This window comes from Rattus norvegicus, chromosome 11 (genome assembly GCF_021556685.1).
Source record: "Rattus norvegicus strain SHRSP/BbbUtx chromosome 11, alternate assembly SHRSP_T2T, whole genome shotgun sequence".
Classification (NCBI taxonomy): domain Eukaryota; kingdom Metazoa; phylum Chordata; class Mammalia; order Rodentia; family Muridae; genus Rattus; species Rattus norvegicus.
The window spans coordinates 43,336,748-43,351,870 of NC_141544.1; the positions used below are offsets into that span (position 1 = coordinate 43,336,748).

General features: G+C 46.9%; 1 protein-coding gene across 2 annotated transcripts in view; it reads left to right on the forward strand.

Annotated features, from left to right (window-relative positions):
- Hunk (hormonally upregulated Neu-associated kinase) overlaps positions 1-15,123 on the forward strand; it is a 116,341-nt gene that overhangs the window by 77,594 nt on the left and 23,624 nt on the right. For both annotated transcript variants that reach the window (NM_001191662.2, XM_087575938.1), the window contains 2 exon segments: positions 3,420-3,547; positions 11,740-11,875. In NM_001191662.2, the coding sequence (NP_001178591.1) occupies positions 3,420-3,547; positions 11,740-11,875 (264 nt within the window).

A 15,123-nucleotide genomic window follows, 5' to 3' on the forward strand; every position in this document is an offset into this window, starting at 1 on the left:
AATTTATGACTCGGTACAACTAAAATACCCAAACGAATTCACATCTTAAAGTTTCCAAGACTCAGGAGCCCCTGCACATTCCAATGAACACATTACCATAATACAACCGGGTCAGTGCTGACACTGGGTAGCTGTCTGTAGTCTGCACAGCCCCCCTGCTAGGCAGGGGTGCTCGGAGCCCTGCAGCCCTACTATGATGACTTGATTTTTCCACAGCTTAGGTTTTATCCCTCAGTGGCTTTTAAACTGGACCGAGGGCATTCAGGGAGATTAAAAAAAAAATAAAACAAAACATTATTGTTGCCCATGTGTGCATTTGTGTATATGATGTGCGGTGTATGTGTGTGTAAGATAGTTCTCACCTCAGCAGGCTCATGGCGGTCAGAGGACTTGATGGTTCTCCTTTAACTTTGACCCACATTTCAGCACTCAAGCGCTTATCTACCAAGCTTGTCACCTTTACCGATATCCCACTGGCCCTGGAGGGATTGTTAAGCCACATATTACTAGGCCTGGCCTCCGAGTCTCTGATTCCCTCCTGTTCAGGTGGCACTGATGCGGCGGAGGGAGGACAGCCCTCTGGAAAGTGGAGCACTGCCTTGATGATCAGGACTCTCTTACGAGTGCACCACTCACAGACTAAGCCCATTCCTGCCTCTCCCTCATTACATGGTGTCAGAGTACCCAGCCTTGTTCTAGAAGTGATGCACAAAAGTCACAGACTGAGTCTTTGGCCACCCCTCCTCATTCAGCCCTGCAGGGGACAGTCGGCCTCCAGGTTGCCATCACAGTTTATCTTGGAAATGGCTGTTTAGTGGCCTTTGGTAACTGTGGAAGAGGACCAGAGACTTTTCACCCATTAAGGCCTGTGTCTAGGACTTCTTCGTTGATACAGGTCTTACAGTTCTGAGACTGCTTAGTTTTCTTTTCTGTTACTATTGAAGACTCCCCCAAAGCCAAGGTGATTTATAAAAAGATAAAGAGAGAGTGGGTATGTTCTATGGAGGTATGGTGAGGTCTGGGGAAAGGGGGTGTCTCGGCGGACTCATGTTGAGGCATCCCTTCCCCCTGAGGGACCAGAGACATGATGGTATAGTGTAGAATAGAGTTTATTCAGGGTATGGGGAGGGGAGTTAAGAGGGTAGTAGGGGCAGAGGGAGGGAGAGGGAGAGGAAGAAGGAGAAGAAAACGAGGAGGAAGAGGAGGAAGAAGAGGAAGAGGAGGCAGCCAGCCACGAGCATGTAGGGGGGGAAGGGAATGGGGAGGGAAGGGACAAAGGGGGAAGAGGATAAAAGCAAGAGAGAGCTAAAGAATGAGGAGTGGGAGCAAGTGGCCCCCTTGATAGTGAATCAAGCACACCTGGCTGTTGCCAGGTAACTATGGGGCGGAGCCTAGACAGAATGCTAATGCAAGATGTTTGGCTCTGCCTAAAACACATCAAGGATAAGCACTGCAAGTGGGTTCTTAAGGCAGGTCCCCACCCACCTATCCTTTCCTCCCCTTCCACACTGTCTCTCAGCTTGCCTCTGTTTGCCTCTGCTGCCTACTTCCTTTCTTTTCATCTATGGCTTGGTATGGATTTGCAGCCATACCTCGCATGCTCACTGCCCTGGTCTCCAGCTGTCCACGCTGGTTCCCATTCTGCCATGTAAGTAACTTATTTGGCTACGGAACTTTTCGTTCCTGTCCACTCATGCCCCGGGGTACGTGTTGCACTGAACACAGACCAAGAGGGGCTGCCATCTCTGGCTGTGCATATCCCTTGTCCGTTCTTGGCTCTTGTTTCTTGGTTTTGTGTAATTTCTCCCATGGCTGTGTGCAGCCAACTGAAGATGTATAAGCTCTCCATGAAAACATTCACCTGAGCAGCTTCCCCGTCTTAAAAGTCCCCTTAACTGCATGCTCCTGTGAAAAGCAGCCCAACCCGACATTTTCTTGCCCTCTGTGCTCTCCGCTCAGAGGGGTTGCGTTTATTTGTTTGCTTATTTGTTTGCGGGTTTGCCCGTTCCCTGTGTCTCTTCAATTCCAAAATGGCAGCTGTCCTTGCCTGGCTGACATTACTCAGTCAGCGAGAGGCATCCAGCAAGAATCTGTGGAATGAATGAATGTTTGTGTGTCTGCCTCCCTGACTCCATTCTGAGTTCAGAGAGAGAACTGGGCCCCAGCTTACTTAAGTCTGAAATCCGAGAGTGCTTTGTGCTGAGCTGTGGGCTCCAGTACCTGTCATTATATGGAATGCATAATTCGGAGGCGCCTCTGTGAAATTAGGCCTCAAGGGTCTTAATTTCAATCAGTCTCATTGGCTGTGTTTTGACTGGAAATCCTGTTGCCTGCTTTTAAAAACACATCCGCCCCGGTGCCTTTGAACAGTGGAGACCTCTTGGCAGGCAGGCAAGCAGACATTTCTTCCTCATCAGGAAATCTCATCAACATGATAGTAGGTTTATACATCCAGGAAATAAAATCCTCCCAGAAGACTTTGCTGTCCTCTGGCTTGGCTTTGGATATAAGCAGTTAAGCCCAGTCAACCACAGCCCAGATACGGGGCCAAGGCCTAGTGGCCAAGTCTCATGGCAAATAATCAAAGGAGAATTAAGACTGGGGAGGACTTTCCTTGGTGACAAACCAGAACTAAGTTCAAGAGATGGTTAAAAGACAGGCTTTGAGTGTGCGGTTTTGGTCTCGACGGGCTGCGTGGTGAGCAGAAGTCCTCATTAGCCCAGCCCTGGTACTTCTGGCTCTGTGTTACTTCATCTGGCTTCTAAGTCCCACTTTGCACAGCTATCTGGAAAGATGACAGGCCGGCGAGGTCACCCTTGATGCTCTCGAGGTGTATTTTCCGTCCTTTCATCTGGAATTTCTTGGTGTTGACATCTTCCCATTACAACTTGAATGTCCTTTGCTCAAACACTTAAGTCCAGAACTATTTTTGGCTTTGGAATTTTTGCATGCATGTAGTAAACTCCCCTGGGTATGGGACCCATGTCGGTGTTTCCCACACGTTATGTAGGCAGCCAAAGTTTATGGCGTCACCTTTGTGCACCTTTCTGTTGACTACGACCTGCCCCATGAAGCCAGATGTGCCTGTGGCATCATTTTGGTGTCAAGAGGTACCAGAATTTGGGGGGATATTAAGTTGTCCAGCCAATACCCAGCTTGAATTCACAGACAAAAAGAGTGTGTTTCCTCCTCTGGAGGCAGTTTTCCCGCACTTGCTCACCTCTGAGTCCCTCAGTGCGTCTTCACAGTGTTTTTGCCCCAGCCTTTCCAGTGTCAACACCTCAACTGTGACGTGATTCCAGGGATCTAGAAAGCTGCCTTAGCCAGAGGCAGAGCATGGAAACTGGCTGTCTGTGTGCTCTGAGCCTTCTGCACCCTGGGCCTCTTCTGTTCTCACACTTTGATGTCTCTCTTTTCAGAGGTGTGAACATGTATGCCATGTTGACCGGGACCCTGCCTTTCACCGTGGAGCCTTTCAGCCTGAGGGCTCTGTACCAGAAGATGGTGGACAAAGAAATGAATCCCCTCCCGACCCAGCTCTCCACAGGTAATGCATCTGCAGCTCTGGGCTGAGGATCTGTCGCCTGCGCTTGCATAGTCTGACTCATTTTGGAAGTGCTTTTGGTTTGATGTGAGTTCCTTCCCTGTGTAGTGACAGCAGAGGTTACCGGGCTTCCAGTTTCTACACAGCCGGACCACTCATTGCTCTCTTTCCCCCCTTGTAGTTTGAAAGCTCTAAGCCCCTCCTTCTGTCTTTGGTACATAACACATATACTAGGAGGGTCTGTGTTCTTCGCTTGGAGAGCGGCTGCAGGCTTGGCTGTGTAGAAGCTCACCGTTTTATGGTGCTGACTTGGAAAGGAGGGTTCTAAGCACGCTTACATTTTCTTTAGTCAGTTCATTGTAAAGAAATATCAGTTTCAGTCATGTATTTAATCTGTGACTTATGTGAGGTTTTGAGGTCTTTCAAAAGCTTTCAGGTATAGGTTGGTTCAGTTACTTCGAAACAATTGATCATACATGTGTTTGAGAAGTTCTCCTAAACTTTAGCAGCTTCAAACGGCAGGAAAAGCCTTACGTGAAGATTTGGGTTGTCTCCTGAGAGGCTGAGTCAGAGCATGACAAATACAAATACAGAGGCAAATGGTAGCAGCAAACCATTGAACTGAGAACAGGGTCCCCACTGGAGGAATTAGAGAAAGGATTGAAGGAGCTGAAGGGGCTTGCAACCCCATAAGAACAACAATATTAACCAATCAGAGCTTCCAGGGACTAAACCACCATGTAAAGACTACACATGGACAGACCCATGGTTCTAGCTGCATATGTAGCAGAAGATGGCCTAGTTGGGCACCAATGGGAGGAGAAGCCCTTGGTCCTGCCAAGGTTGGACCCCTAGTGTAGGGGAATGTCAGGGCGGGAAGGGGGGTGGTTGGGGAGGGGAAACACCCTAATAGAAGAAGGGGGAGGAGGGATGAGATAGGGGGCTTATGACCCAGAAACGTTAATGACTCTGAGGTCATTCAATTGTTCTGTTAGAAAAAAAATATCCAAGTATAACAAAATGAGGCTTTTGACTAAGAAAGGATAATTTCCCCCTTTTTGATACACGGAGTAAATAGAGCACTCTGCTTTGCCGCTGTTGAGTATTTATTTGTCCCTTGGGTTTATAAGTATCTGGGAAACTGACCTGAGATTTAGTCTTGTCAATGAATCTAACTTGGAATGAGTTCTTGGGCATGATTATCTAATCCGGTTAAATTTTCACCTTGCAAGTGACGGGATCTTGAGGTTGAGAGCCAGGGAGGCATTGTGTCCTTGGGAGGAGATGCCACAGCACTGACTTCTAGAATAAATATTTCTGCAATGGGAGTCCTACCTCATGGAGTTAGAAAGGAGCCCCACATTGAGGTGTTAAAATGCTCAGGGGCAGGAAGTACTGCAAAGCATTATGGGAAGTGTTCAGTCATCAGTCTATTTATTCATCATTTCATACTCATTCTCTCAGTTCATGACAGCTAGTCACATGCTAGGTGTGTGCGGGAAAGAGAGGGAATGAGCCACACACAGCTTCTGCTCCTATAGAGTGCACACATCTATGGGAGAGGCATATGCATGCATATATATATATACACACATATATATATATACACACACATATATATACACACACTTATACACACAGACACACATATACATGTCAGATAGTTAGTAGTGTTGGTGCTTTAGGTGAAATAACAGATAATAATTCCTATAAAGGCATAGAAAGTAAAAATGTTTTAAACAAATGAAATGTTTCCGAAAAGTTTTTTTTGTTTTGTTTTGTTTTGTTTTGTTTTGTTGTTGTGACTTCTTTTTGGAGGCACACAAAGCTTAAGACATGAATGGAGAAATCTACATCCTTCACCCAGTTTCCCACAATGGTAATATCTTTAATTACTGATACCATTTCTATTAGGAAGTGGACACCGGTAAATCCCACATGTCTGCCGGTGTGTATTTAGCCCCATGTGAGCTTATCACGTGTGCAAATTGCCACTGTGCTGGAGATGGCCACTAGCATCAGGGTACACTGCTGCATTACAAGGATCCCTCCCCCTCCCCGTATAGCCATCATCACCTCCCTCCCTCCCCTCTACGACCCCCTATAGGCCACTATCCTTTTTCCATCTCTCTAGCATTTTTTGAAATGAAGAAGTTGTAGAGATGGACAAATGTTCAAAATCTGTACAGATCCCTTGTCTCACTGTAACTGTGTTAAGATCCATTTTAGTTGTTGAATCAGAACCTTGTCTCTTTTCACTAATGAGTAGTATTCCCATGTATGGACATACCACAGTTTTTTGTTTTTTTTTAACCATTCACCCATTCAACCACTGGATTAATTCCAGTTTGGGACTACTGTGAGTGAAGCCGCTGAGAACATTTACCTCCAGAGGTTTGTATGAATGTGATTTCTGTAAGACAGAGAGCTAAGAACCAAATTAATGTGTCAATTAGTAAGTGCATACAGCTCCATAAGAAGGCACCACACTGTTGTTCAGAGAGGCTGTACCATGTTCTGTTCGCCCTCGAATACTCCACTTGCAGCTTCATTATGTGGTCTTTGACACTGTGAACTCTCAGGGTGATTCTGATGTGCTTCTGATGGCTTAGAGCTTGCTCTGTCCTCAATGACCCGTAACACAGGGTACTAGCAGGGCACCTGGAAAGGGCAAGCAGGGTTTGCTGAATATTAGTGGGACTCTGAGAAGTCAGACGGTTGCCGGTTCTCTGCCTTAAGTCACAATGACATCATTCAGTCCCAGCTCCCAGGGGCTTAGGACCACAGACGCTTACTGCCTGTGCTTATATTCATTGAGAGTTGGGTCAAGAACAGAAGAGTGCTAAGTCCAAGTGGGATCTCAAACCCATTGCTGGCCCATGCAGGGAAGGTACTGGGGTGGGGATGGGGCTCTCTGCCCAGCAGTAAAAGCCACACTTACCTTCTGGTATGTAAGCATGGCAGTCACGGACTGGGAATGGGGTAGTGCAACCCCACCACAAGTACTGAAGGTGGAAAGGCAGAGACATGGCAACCGCACCAGGGTGAGCCACACACAGGCTGTAGGAGAAACAAGCCATCACAGCGAGCCTGGTTTGTTCTTTTGCAGTGTCACCATTATATCCTGCAATACTAGTTTACAGTAACAAGAGAAGCTCCCCCCTTCGTGGAACACAGAATGCGGGTGTTTTTCCGTTACCTCCTTTTTACGGTCAGGCAAGGTAAACGCCGTTGTTCCCAGTTAGCCCATGAGAAACTGAGTCTCGGAGGGAGGAAGTTGGTTTGACTGGGAATCCAGATTTTCCTCTGTGCTCTGTTATTTCTTCCCTTTATTTTTAAAAGACATGCGTGCCCATGCTCACACTCCTCTGTGCACAGTGCCCACAGAAGCTAGAAGACAGGTTCTGACCTCCTAGAGCAGGAGTTAGTGGGGAGTTGTGACGCCCAATATGGGTGCCCGGAACTGAACTCTGGGTCCTCTGCAAGCGTAGCACACACTCTTCACTGCTGAGTGAGCCCCTAGCCCCCTTTCCTTATTTAACACACAGCCTATCCTACAGCCTCCAAACTTGCAAGTTTATCTCTCGTCTTCAGGTCTTGTCTTTAAGTGATGTCATTGTCAACTGAAAACGCACCAATGTTACTCTCCCTCAGCAACACCCATTCATTAATTTGATATCCTGTCAGTCCTATTTGCAGTGATTGTGCCAATTAAGCCTTATTATTATTCCACTTAGATTAAATTCAAGGTTTCGTTTAATTTTAGCAAATTTCAGTCGGAAAAAAATTTCAGCTCTCCTATCCTTGCGAGTCTATGACGTGTGTGGAGAATCGACTCCCTGTTTCCATCACGTAGCTGGAAGACTTCAGCTTTGGGGGCCTTTCCAACTCTCCTCTAGTTGGTTTCAGCTTTCTGCAAGTTGGCTCTTGCATATCGCAGAGTGAGCGAGTGCTTTTCGCGGCTGAGAGATTTTCCCAACAGTTTACTCTTTTCATCACGGGCACCATAGCAATAGCATCCATAATACATTCCAAACAGACGCTTCCCGTTAAGAGGATTCTGTCCCACAGATCCACCAGAGAGAAGCTGGAGACGTACTGGCATGGCTGAAGGTTGGGCCTGGTAAAGATTTCCAAGAAGGCTCAACCAGCCATTGCATTGGATTCTTAGCTCAGAGGAGATGAGAGAGCTGCCTCCCGCCAGAACAGGCCTCTGCTTGCATCCGGTTGGTGGCTCGAACATTAGGTGGCTTTGTCTGTTGCCTGCAGCCCCTGCCTTGCCCAGTGTCCAGTGCTCACATAGGCCAGTCCAGACTTGAGAAGTCTGACTGCTCCCAAAGAAAGGGTGTTGGCACCACAGTGGTGCCTACTTCTTGTTACGTGCGGGGGGGGGGGGCAGAGCCCCCATTCAGCTCACTTCAACCCTCTCAGCTGGAGTAGAGAGCCCAGGTGTCAGCTCAAAGGCGCTGTGACTTGTGACCACGCTAGATTCTGCTTTCTGGGATGAGGTAGTCCCTCTTTGCCCCCAGAGACACGCAGATGTGTTCAAGAGCCGAGGACAAACTTCATAGCTCTCTGAGGATGTTCACCAAGTCTTTTCAGGATAGTGACGTGATGTCTGTGATGTCCAGAGGTGCAGGACTCATCAGCAGAGACCTGAGCTAAAATTACTTCTGCTCATCAGCAATTTGTGTGTGTGACGATAGGAGCACTTGGTGGTGAAAATAGAACAAAGTACCCATCCGGCATCCCAGCTCTGCTGGTTAATCATTCCTCAAAGCAGCTTGGCCCTGGGCGTGAAGGGATGCTAGTCTCCTAGGGGCGCACATCAGATATCTCAGAAAGCACCCCAACGCAGTACCCCTAGTTCAGTTCATCAAACCCACCCCCTTGTCCTTGAACAGTAGATGCCCCCGCTTGAAACCCGCATGATGGGTTGAGGAGATGGCTCAGTGAGTGAGAGGGCTTGCTGTTCAAACAGGAGGACCTGAGTTCAAATCCCAGGCACCCGCATTCAAAAGTCTCATGTAGTTGTATATGACCTGTATCCCCATTAGTGTGGAGGGTAGAAAGGATTTACTGGTTCTTGTTGGCCTCTAACCTCAGAGAAGAGACCCTGTCGTGAAGGATGATAGAGCAGGACACTGGGCATCATCTTCTGGCTTCTGTGGTTGAACTCACACGGGTGCACACACCAAACAACGAAACAACTAAAAGGCACTCAAGCAACTCCAGCAGTATAGGGGTACAGCAGTATACGAAACAACTAAAAGGCACTCAAGCAACTCCAGCAGTATAGGGGGAATATTTGTTCAAAACCAGGAAGTTCTTTTTTGGAGAGATGTTAGGAAAGTCTTATTTGGAGACTTAGCTGTAAAACTGTTCACGTTGAGACTGGAGAGATTACTCAGCAGTTAAAAGCATTTGCTGTTCTTCTTAGGACCCAGGTTCAATTCCCAGCACACACATGGTGGCTAGCCAGCTACCTGTAACTCCATTTACAGAGGACACCCTCTTCTGGCACTCTGTGTGTACTGCATGTGCATAGTGCAATTACATGCATGCAGGCAAAACCCCTCATAAAATAAAAATAAATGAATCTTTAAAAAAAGTCTGGCAGCGTTAAATGTACCCTGTGGCTATTACACGGCATCCGCACACTGGTTCTGGCTCTCTATGTTCTAGAAGACAGAAGGCCGCACACTGGGGCTCTCCTTGCATGAGTTACCTCATGGATGTGACCTGGCAAAGGGCTCTTTCTCTGGAGCTGCTTCTGGTCTCACAATTGGCCCCTCTTTTGATGGCTTCATTTCCACCATAGAAACAGGGCTCACAGAAGGGCCATCATTCTTTTAAGTGCAGTGTAAACCGACAACTGAATGCAGACAAGAAAGTATGAATTTTCATGACTGCTCCTGGCTAAGCGAGGTTCTATTTTAAAAAACCTGGCAAAGAGCTCCTCACAAAAAGACGGAAAAACTTGGCGTCAAAACAAATGGAGATTATTGTCTGGGACTTCCTATTTGATCCGATGGAAACTGGATGTATAGAAAGCTAAATGAAAGGATTACCTGGTGGAAGCCTAGGAGGATGGGATGGCTCAGTTGGTAGAGTACTTGACTTGCAAACACAGGGTCCTGAGTTTGATTCCCCAAATCCCACATAAGAGCACTGGGGGTGGTGAACACCATGACTTGTGCTTATAATCCCAGCACTAGAGAGGGAGAGACAGAATGATCCCTGGGGCTCATGAGCCAATAATCTAATTGTTGAGCTCCAGGCCAGGGAGAAACCTTGACTCAAAAAGGTGGGGGGGGGGCATTCTGTTTTGTTTTTTCCTTCCTTGTTTTTAATTAGTTTCTGGAGAATTTCATACAATGTATTTATTAAACTAACCCCATTCCTGGCTCCACCCTCAGATCCACACTCCTTTCAGATGGCGATTAAGGTGGTCCTCCAGCCTCACATACATACACACACATATGTGCACACACCTGCATGCATGTGCGCACTTGTACAGACATGAGCACGCCTATGTACATAAAAAAGGAAAGGATAGTATTTTCTTTATCTGAGAGGGAAGAGGATGTGTCTTGTGTATCCTACCCTGGGGGGCTGGTCTTGACCTTGCTAGGTAGTGGAAGATGACCTTGAACTCCTGACCCATCTGCCTCTACCTCCCAGATGCTGGGATCGTGGGCTTGTTCCCTCACACCTGATTTTCTGATGGTAGATATCTGGTGATAGGACTTTGCTCAAGCCAGGCAAGCACTCTGCCAAGTGAGCTATATCCTCAGCCCCTTGCAAGGCGGTAGGATAAGATGTGATAGAATAGGAAAATGAAGTCTGAGAACTCGGGAAAACCAGGCCTCTGCCTGTGGACTCTCACACTGAGTAGCCCTGGACCTGTGACCTTCCAAAATATCGTCCTGCGTGTTATACAGTTGTCTCTCATGTTATGGACATAATGGACACAGCTTCCTGTCCCAGTGTGTGGATAGATCGAAGGTGTTCTCTTGCTTTATGAAAGAAGACCCAGGGTACAAGTTGCTTGGTAGGGACTGAAGTGAGAGAGGTGGTGGGGACTTGGTCAATGGTTTCTCTCTCATGCTTCCTTATGCTCTGGCTTGAAGTGGCTGGCGTTACGATAGCACGTCTTTGGGCTGAAACTAACAGCAAATACCATTGGCATACATTCCTTTTGGTGGGCAGCCTCAGCTCGGCGTGGGTTTGCAGTGAGGCACTTGGTAGAACTTTGTGACAAGCTAGGATTTGAAAACACAAGTTACGGTTGACACGACACTTAAAGGCAGCACACGGGTGTCTGTGTCTTGTCAGCCCAGCTGCTTAGCTAGCATAGGTTTGGGCCTGGGCACTACATGATAATTTCACAGAGTCTGGAGGAAATCTGAGTGCCAGTAGAGAACTGCTTTGAAAGGAAGGAGCCTTGGAGAGGCATGCGTGTGATGCTGGCTACTCAGAAGTCTAAGGTGGAGAAAAAAGAAGTTTGAAGCCTGCCTGGGCTACAGAGTGAGTTCAAGGCTAGCCTGGGCTAACTTGTGAAAGCCTATGTCAAAATGAAAAGTAGAACAGGGCTAAAAACATGTATGAGTCACAGGCTTAACCCCTGGTACATTAAACAAATCAATCAGTTAACCAATCAACCAGAAAGCAACTCGTTGACCCTATGAGACATGGTGCTCCATGGTAAGGATCAAAGTCAAGCGTCTCGTTCAAATTCATTCATCTTTTTACCTTTTGATTTCTCAGTTACCACCATGATATTGAGCGTTTTTTTCAGTTTCTACTCTTTCAACCTCCCCATGTAATAGTACAGCTCTGCGTTTGATCTCTGAGTGACTACTAGAGCACACAGATTATTCCAGAAATGCTCGACCTAGTGAGAGCAAAGCGATTGTTGCCGTCTTGGGTACAGGGTGTGGTCCTTGGGCCACTCTCTTAAGCTCTTTGGATATACAGCACCTCTTTAAAAGATAAATGTAGGAGGAGACACAATTCAAAACTCCAGGTGGGGCTGAACTCACATCCTGTGAATTGTAGAATGGAAACCCTCTCAGAGACCCCAAGAGCGGAGGCTCAGAGGGGCTAAGGAGGTGGAAGACCTCGGGGTGCGGCTTCAGTGTCTGTGCCTGTGCTCCATCTGTAAGGTGTGTTCTTTGTGGACTGTCTCGCAGGGGCCATCAACTTTCTGCGCTCTCTCCTGGAACCAGACCCAGTGAAGAGGCCCAATATCCAGCAAGCGCTGGCAAATCGCTGGCTAAATGAGAATTACACTGGGAAAGTGCCCTGCAACGTCACCTACCCTAACAGGTAAAGTGTCGGTGGAGGAACACCTTCTCCGGGGAGGTGGGGCCTGCCCCTGAGCCCTCCAAGCTCAGGACCAGGGAAACCGTGTGGGACTGAATCAAGGCTGTTTATACCCTGCCCCCCTTGCCTGGATGTGCCCACTTCTGCAACCTCTTACCCATAGACAGGCCCATCTTGCTGGGCAGGAAGATGCAACCAGGGCTGTCCTATGTGTTTGTGTCAGATTGGTCCTGTGGAGTCTGGCTAGAGGAATGGAGGCTGAGCTACAGGACATCTCTCAACAAGCCTTGCTCTGAGGGATTGTGTCTTCACCAACTGCTTCCTTGTTCACTTAAAGGGTTCATTTAAACGAACTATGGCCTGTATGCGTGTGCGTGCGTGTGCGTGTGTGTGTGTGTGTGTGTGTGTGTGTGTGTGTGTGTGAGAGAGAGAGAGAGAGAGAGAGAGAGAGAGAGAGAGAGAGAGAGAGATGGGGGGATGATGGAGAGATATACCAGTGAGCTCTCCTGCCAGCATTAAGCTTCTCTAATCTCATGGAACTGAGTCTTTCAAATCACCTTCAGACCTGCTTCATGCTCCTTGACTCTTGTGTCTTTCAGCCCCGAGTCCCTTGCCTTAAAATAACAGAAAGCAGGGAAGGTCAGTCATTCACTTCAGCTGCCATGTTGTGGGCTTGTGGTCCACGAGGGAGGGTTACAGACGAGTGCACTGAGGCAAACCACTCGCCTGGCCTGTCTCTGCAGACTACAGATTGGAAAACCAGCACGAGAAACATTTTCTTGTTCTTTTTGATTCATTTGTCATACCGTAAGTCACTCTGAGGGATAAGGACCCTCCCTTTGACTACTTCAAGCACATATGGAGACCACCCGACTCCAACCTTCCGGGCTAGCTCCCCTCTTCCTTCTTCTTTTAACCCTTGAAAGCCTTACACGTTCTGTCAAGCTTGGGCGGGGGCCAGAGAACCACAGACAAAGGAGCAGGGAAGGAGCAGCCTCTGTGGCTGTATTTGTGAAAATCCCCAAGCCTCGGGCCAAGAAGGCCTAGAAATATCCAGTAAGCCTTACGAGAGCTGAAGTGCTGAGTCCCTTATATAAGATGGTCAATGGGATCGTACTCAGGATGGACGTTAGTAGGATCCGCATCTAGGATACCTGACCAAATTTACCCTTGCCTGGGCATAGAGGAGACTTGGTCTAGTCACCATGTAGAATTCTAGCATTTGGCTCATGGGTAGTAAATTTAGACAAAGTCTGGGTTACCTAAGTTGTCAAGGGAACCTGGAAATAGACACTGTTTTCCAATACCTGCTCAATTTGGGCCAGGAACTGAAATGAACACCAGAAAAACTATCCCCTCTGTGAGCCTGCAAACAGGGCTGAGGGCAACGTCTTATCATCGTGGAAAGGCTCCCAGGCTGCTCCTGGTAAGAAGTAGGTAGCACTGGTGGCAGCCCAAGGAGCCATTCAGTGACTGTCTAAGTGAGCAGAACCCATCCATCCAACACCAAACCTGTTGAATGCTGTGGATCTGGCCCTAGAAACACAGAGAACCCTTTCAGTGTTTAGTTACCCTTCACTTACGAAGACTTAAGTATGGCTTATAGTTTTGTAGCCTCTCCTCAGGGGGTGAAAGGCAGGCTTTGGTGAGGTAAAAGCTAATTCAATTTCTTACACTTTTTTTTAACTATCTTGGGTAGTATGCGTGTGTGTATCTGTGTGTATCTGTGTGTGTGTGTGTGTGTGTGTCAGAGAGAGACAGAGAGAGAGAGAGACAGAGAGAGACAGAGAGAGACAGGGAAACAGACAGAGGTAAATATTAATTCAATTTCTTACACTTTTTTTTAACTATCTTGGGTAGTCTGTGTGTGTGTATCTGTGTGTACCTCTGTGTGTGTGTGTGTGTGTCAGAGAGAGAGACACAGAGAGACAGAGACAGAGAGAGACAGGGAAACAGAGAGTGAGTTGTGTATGTGTGCATTTAAGGATATGTGTGTGGATTTATGTGTAAATGTCAGGGTGTATGTGTGTGTGTATGTGAGGGTGTGTGTTTTAGTACATGCGTTTGTGTGTATTGAGTGCATTCAAGGGTATGTGTGTGAATCTGTAGGTGTGAATGTGACTGTGTGTGAGGGGGCTATGTTTGTGTAAAGAACTAGCTAATAGATGGTATGAGTGCTGAAGGCCTTGTTTAAAAAGAATGGCAACCTGGGGTCTTCTGTTATCTAAGGTTATTGGATAAAGATAAATCTGTTTTGATAAGATAGGAGAGCAGAATTCTTAAAAATTGGGGGTATGTTATTTACAGTTTTATTTTGAAAAATTGTTAATCTTCAAGGTGCATATATATGCTGTATGTTTCTTTGCCTTTTATTTAAGGGCCGGTAAACCAGAAAAACAATTACCAGAAATATATATATTTGTAAAATCTGCTTTCTAGTTTCCCAACACTGTTGTCTCCTGGTTTAATTAGTTTGGATATTGTTAGTGCTTCATTCCCTTTGGGAAAGTCAAGAAATTAAAGCCCTGAGTTTTACTCTGTTCTTCCACACGGCTTTCTCCCATGAACTCATTTGATTTTAAAGGTACACCCTGAAGTGTTTAGAAATGATGTAGCACAGTGTCTACAATTTAAAACATTTTAGCAGCAAGGACAGCAACCCCAAACGCCGCAAACATGGCACAGTACGCCCAGGGGACGGTCACACATGCTGGCCACAGTCATCTCTCTGTATCTGTGAGGTCGTTCTCATGACTTTCCTGAGAATAAAGATATATAAAACTCCACAGAAGCCAGGTGTGGTGGCACAGACTTCTAGTCCTAGCACTCAGGAGACAGAGGCAGGTGGATCTCTGTGAGTTCGAGGTCAGCCTGGTCTACGTGGTGCATTCTAGGGTAGCCAGGGCTCCATGGTAAGCTGTTTTCAGCCCCTCCACCACCCAAGTCTACAGACGCTCAAGTCTCCTATATAAAATGGTGTGATTCATATATAAACCATGCGTGCTCTTCCATATACCTCGAATTACCTCCATTGATTTATAATTGTTATGATGTATTGCTCTGGGAATAATGACAATTAAAAAAGCCTTTAAAGTCCTTATGCTCAATATGCATATAATTTTCCCCCTGAAATATTCTGTCTGAGATTAATTGAACTCTATGGATGGGGAATACACGGGTTGTATAGTAACCCCACAACTGTTCTACATATGTGAAAAATTTCAAAATAAGAAAGTCTGGCGGGAGGTGTA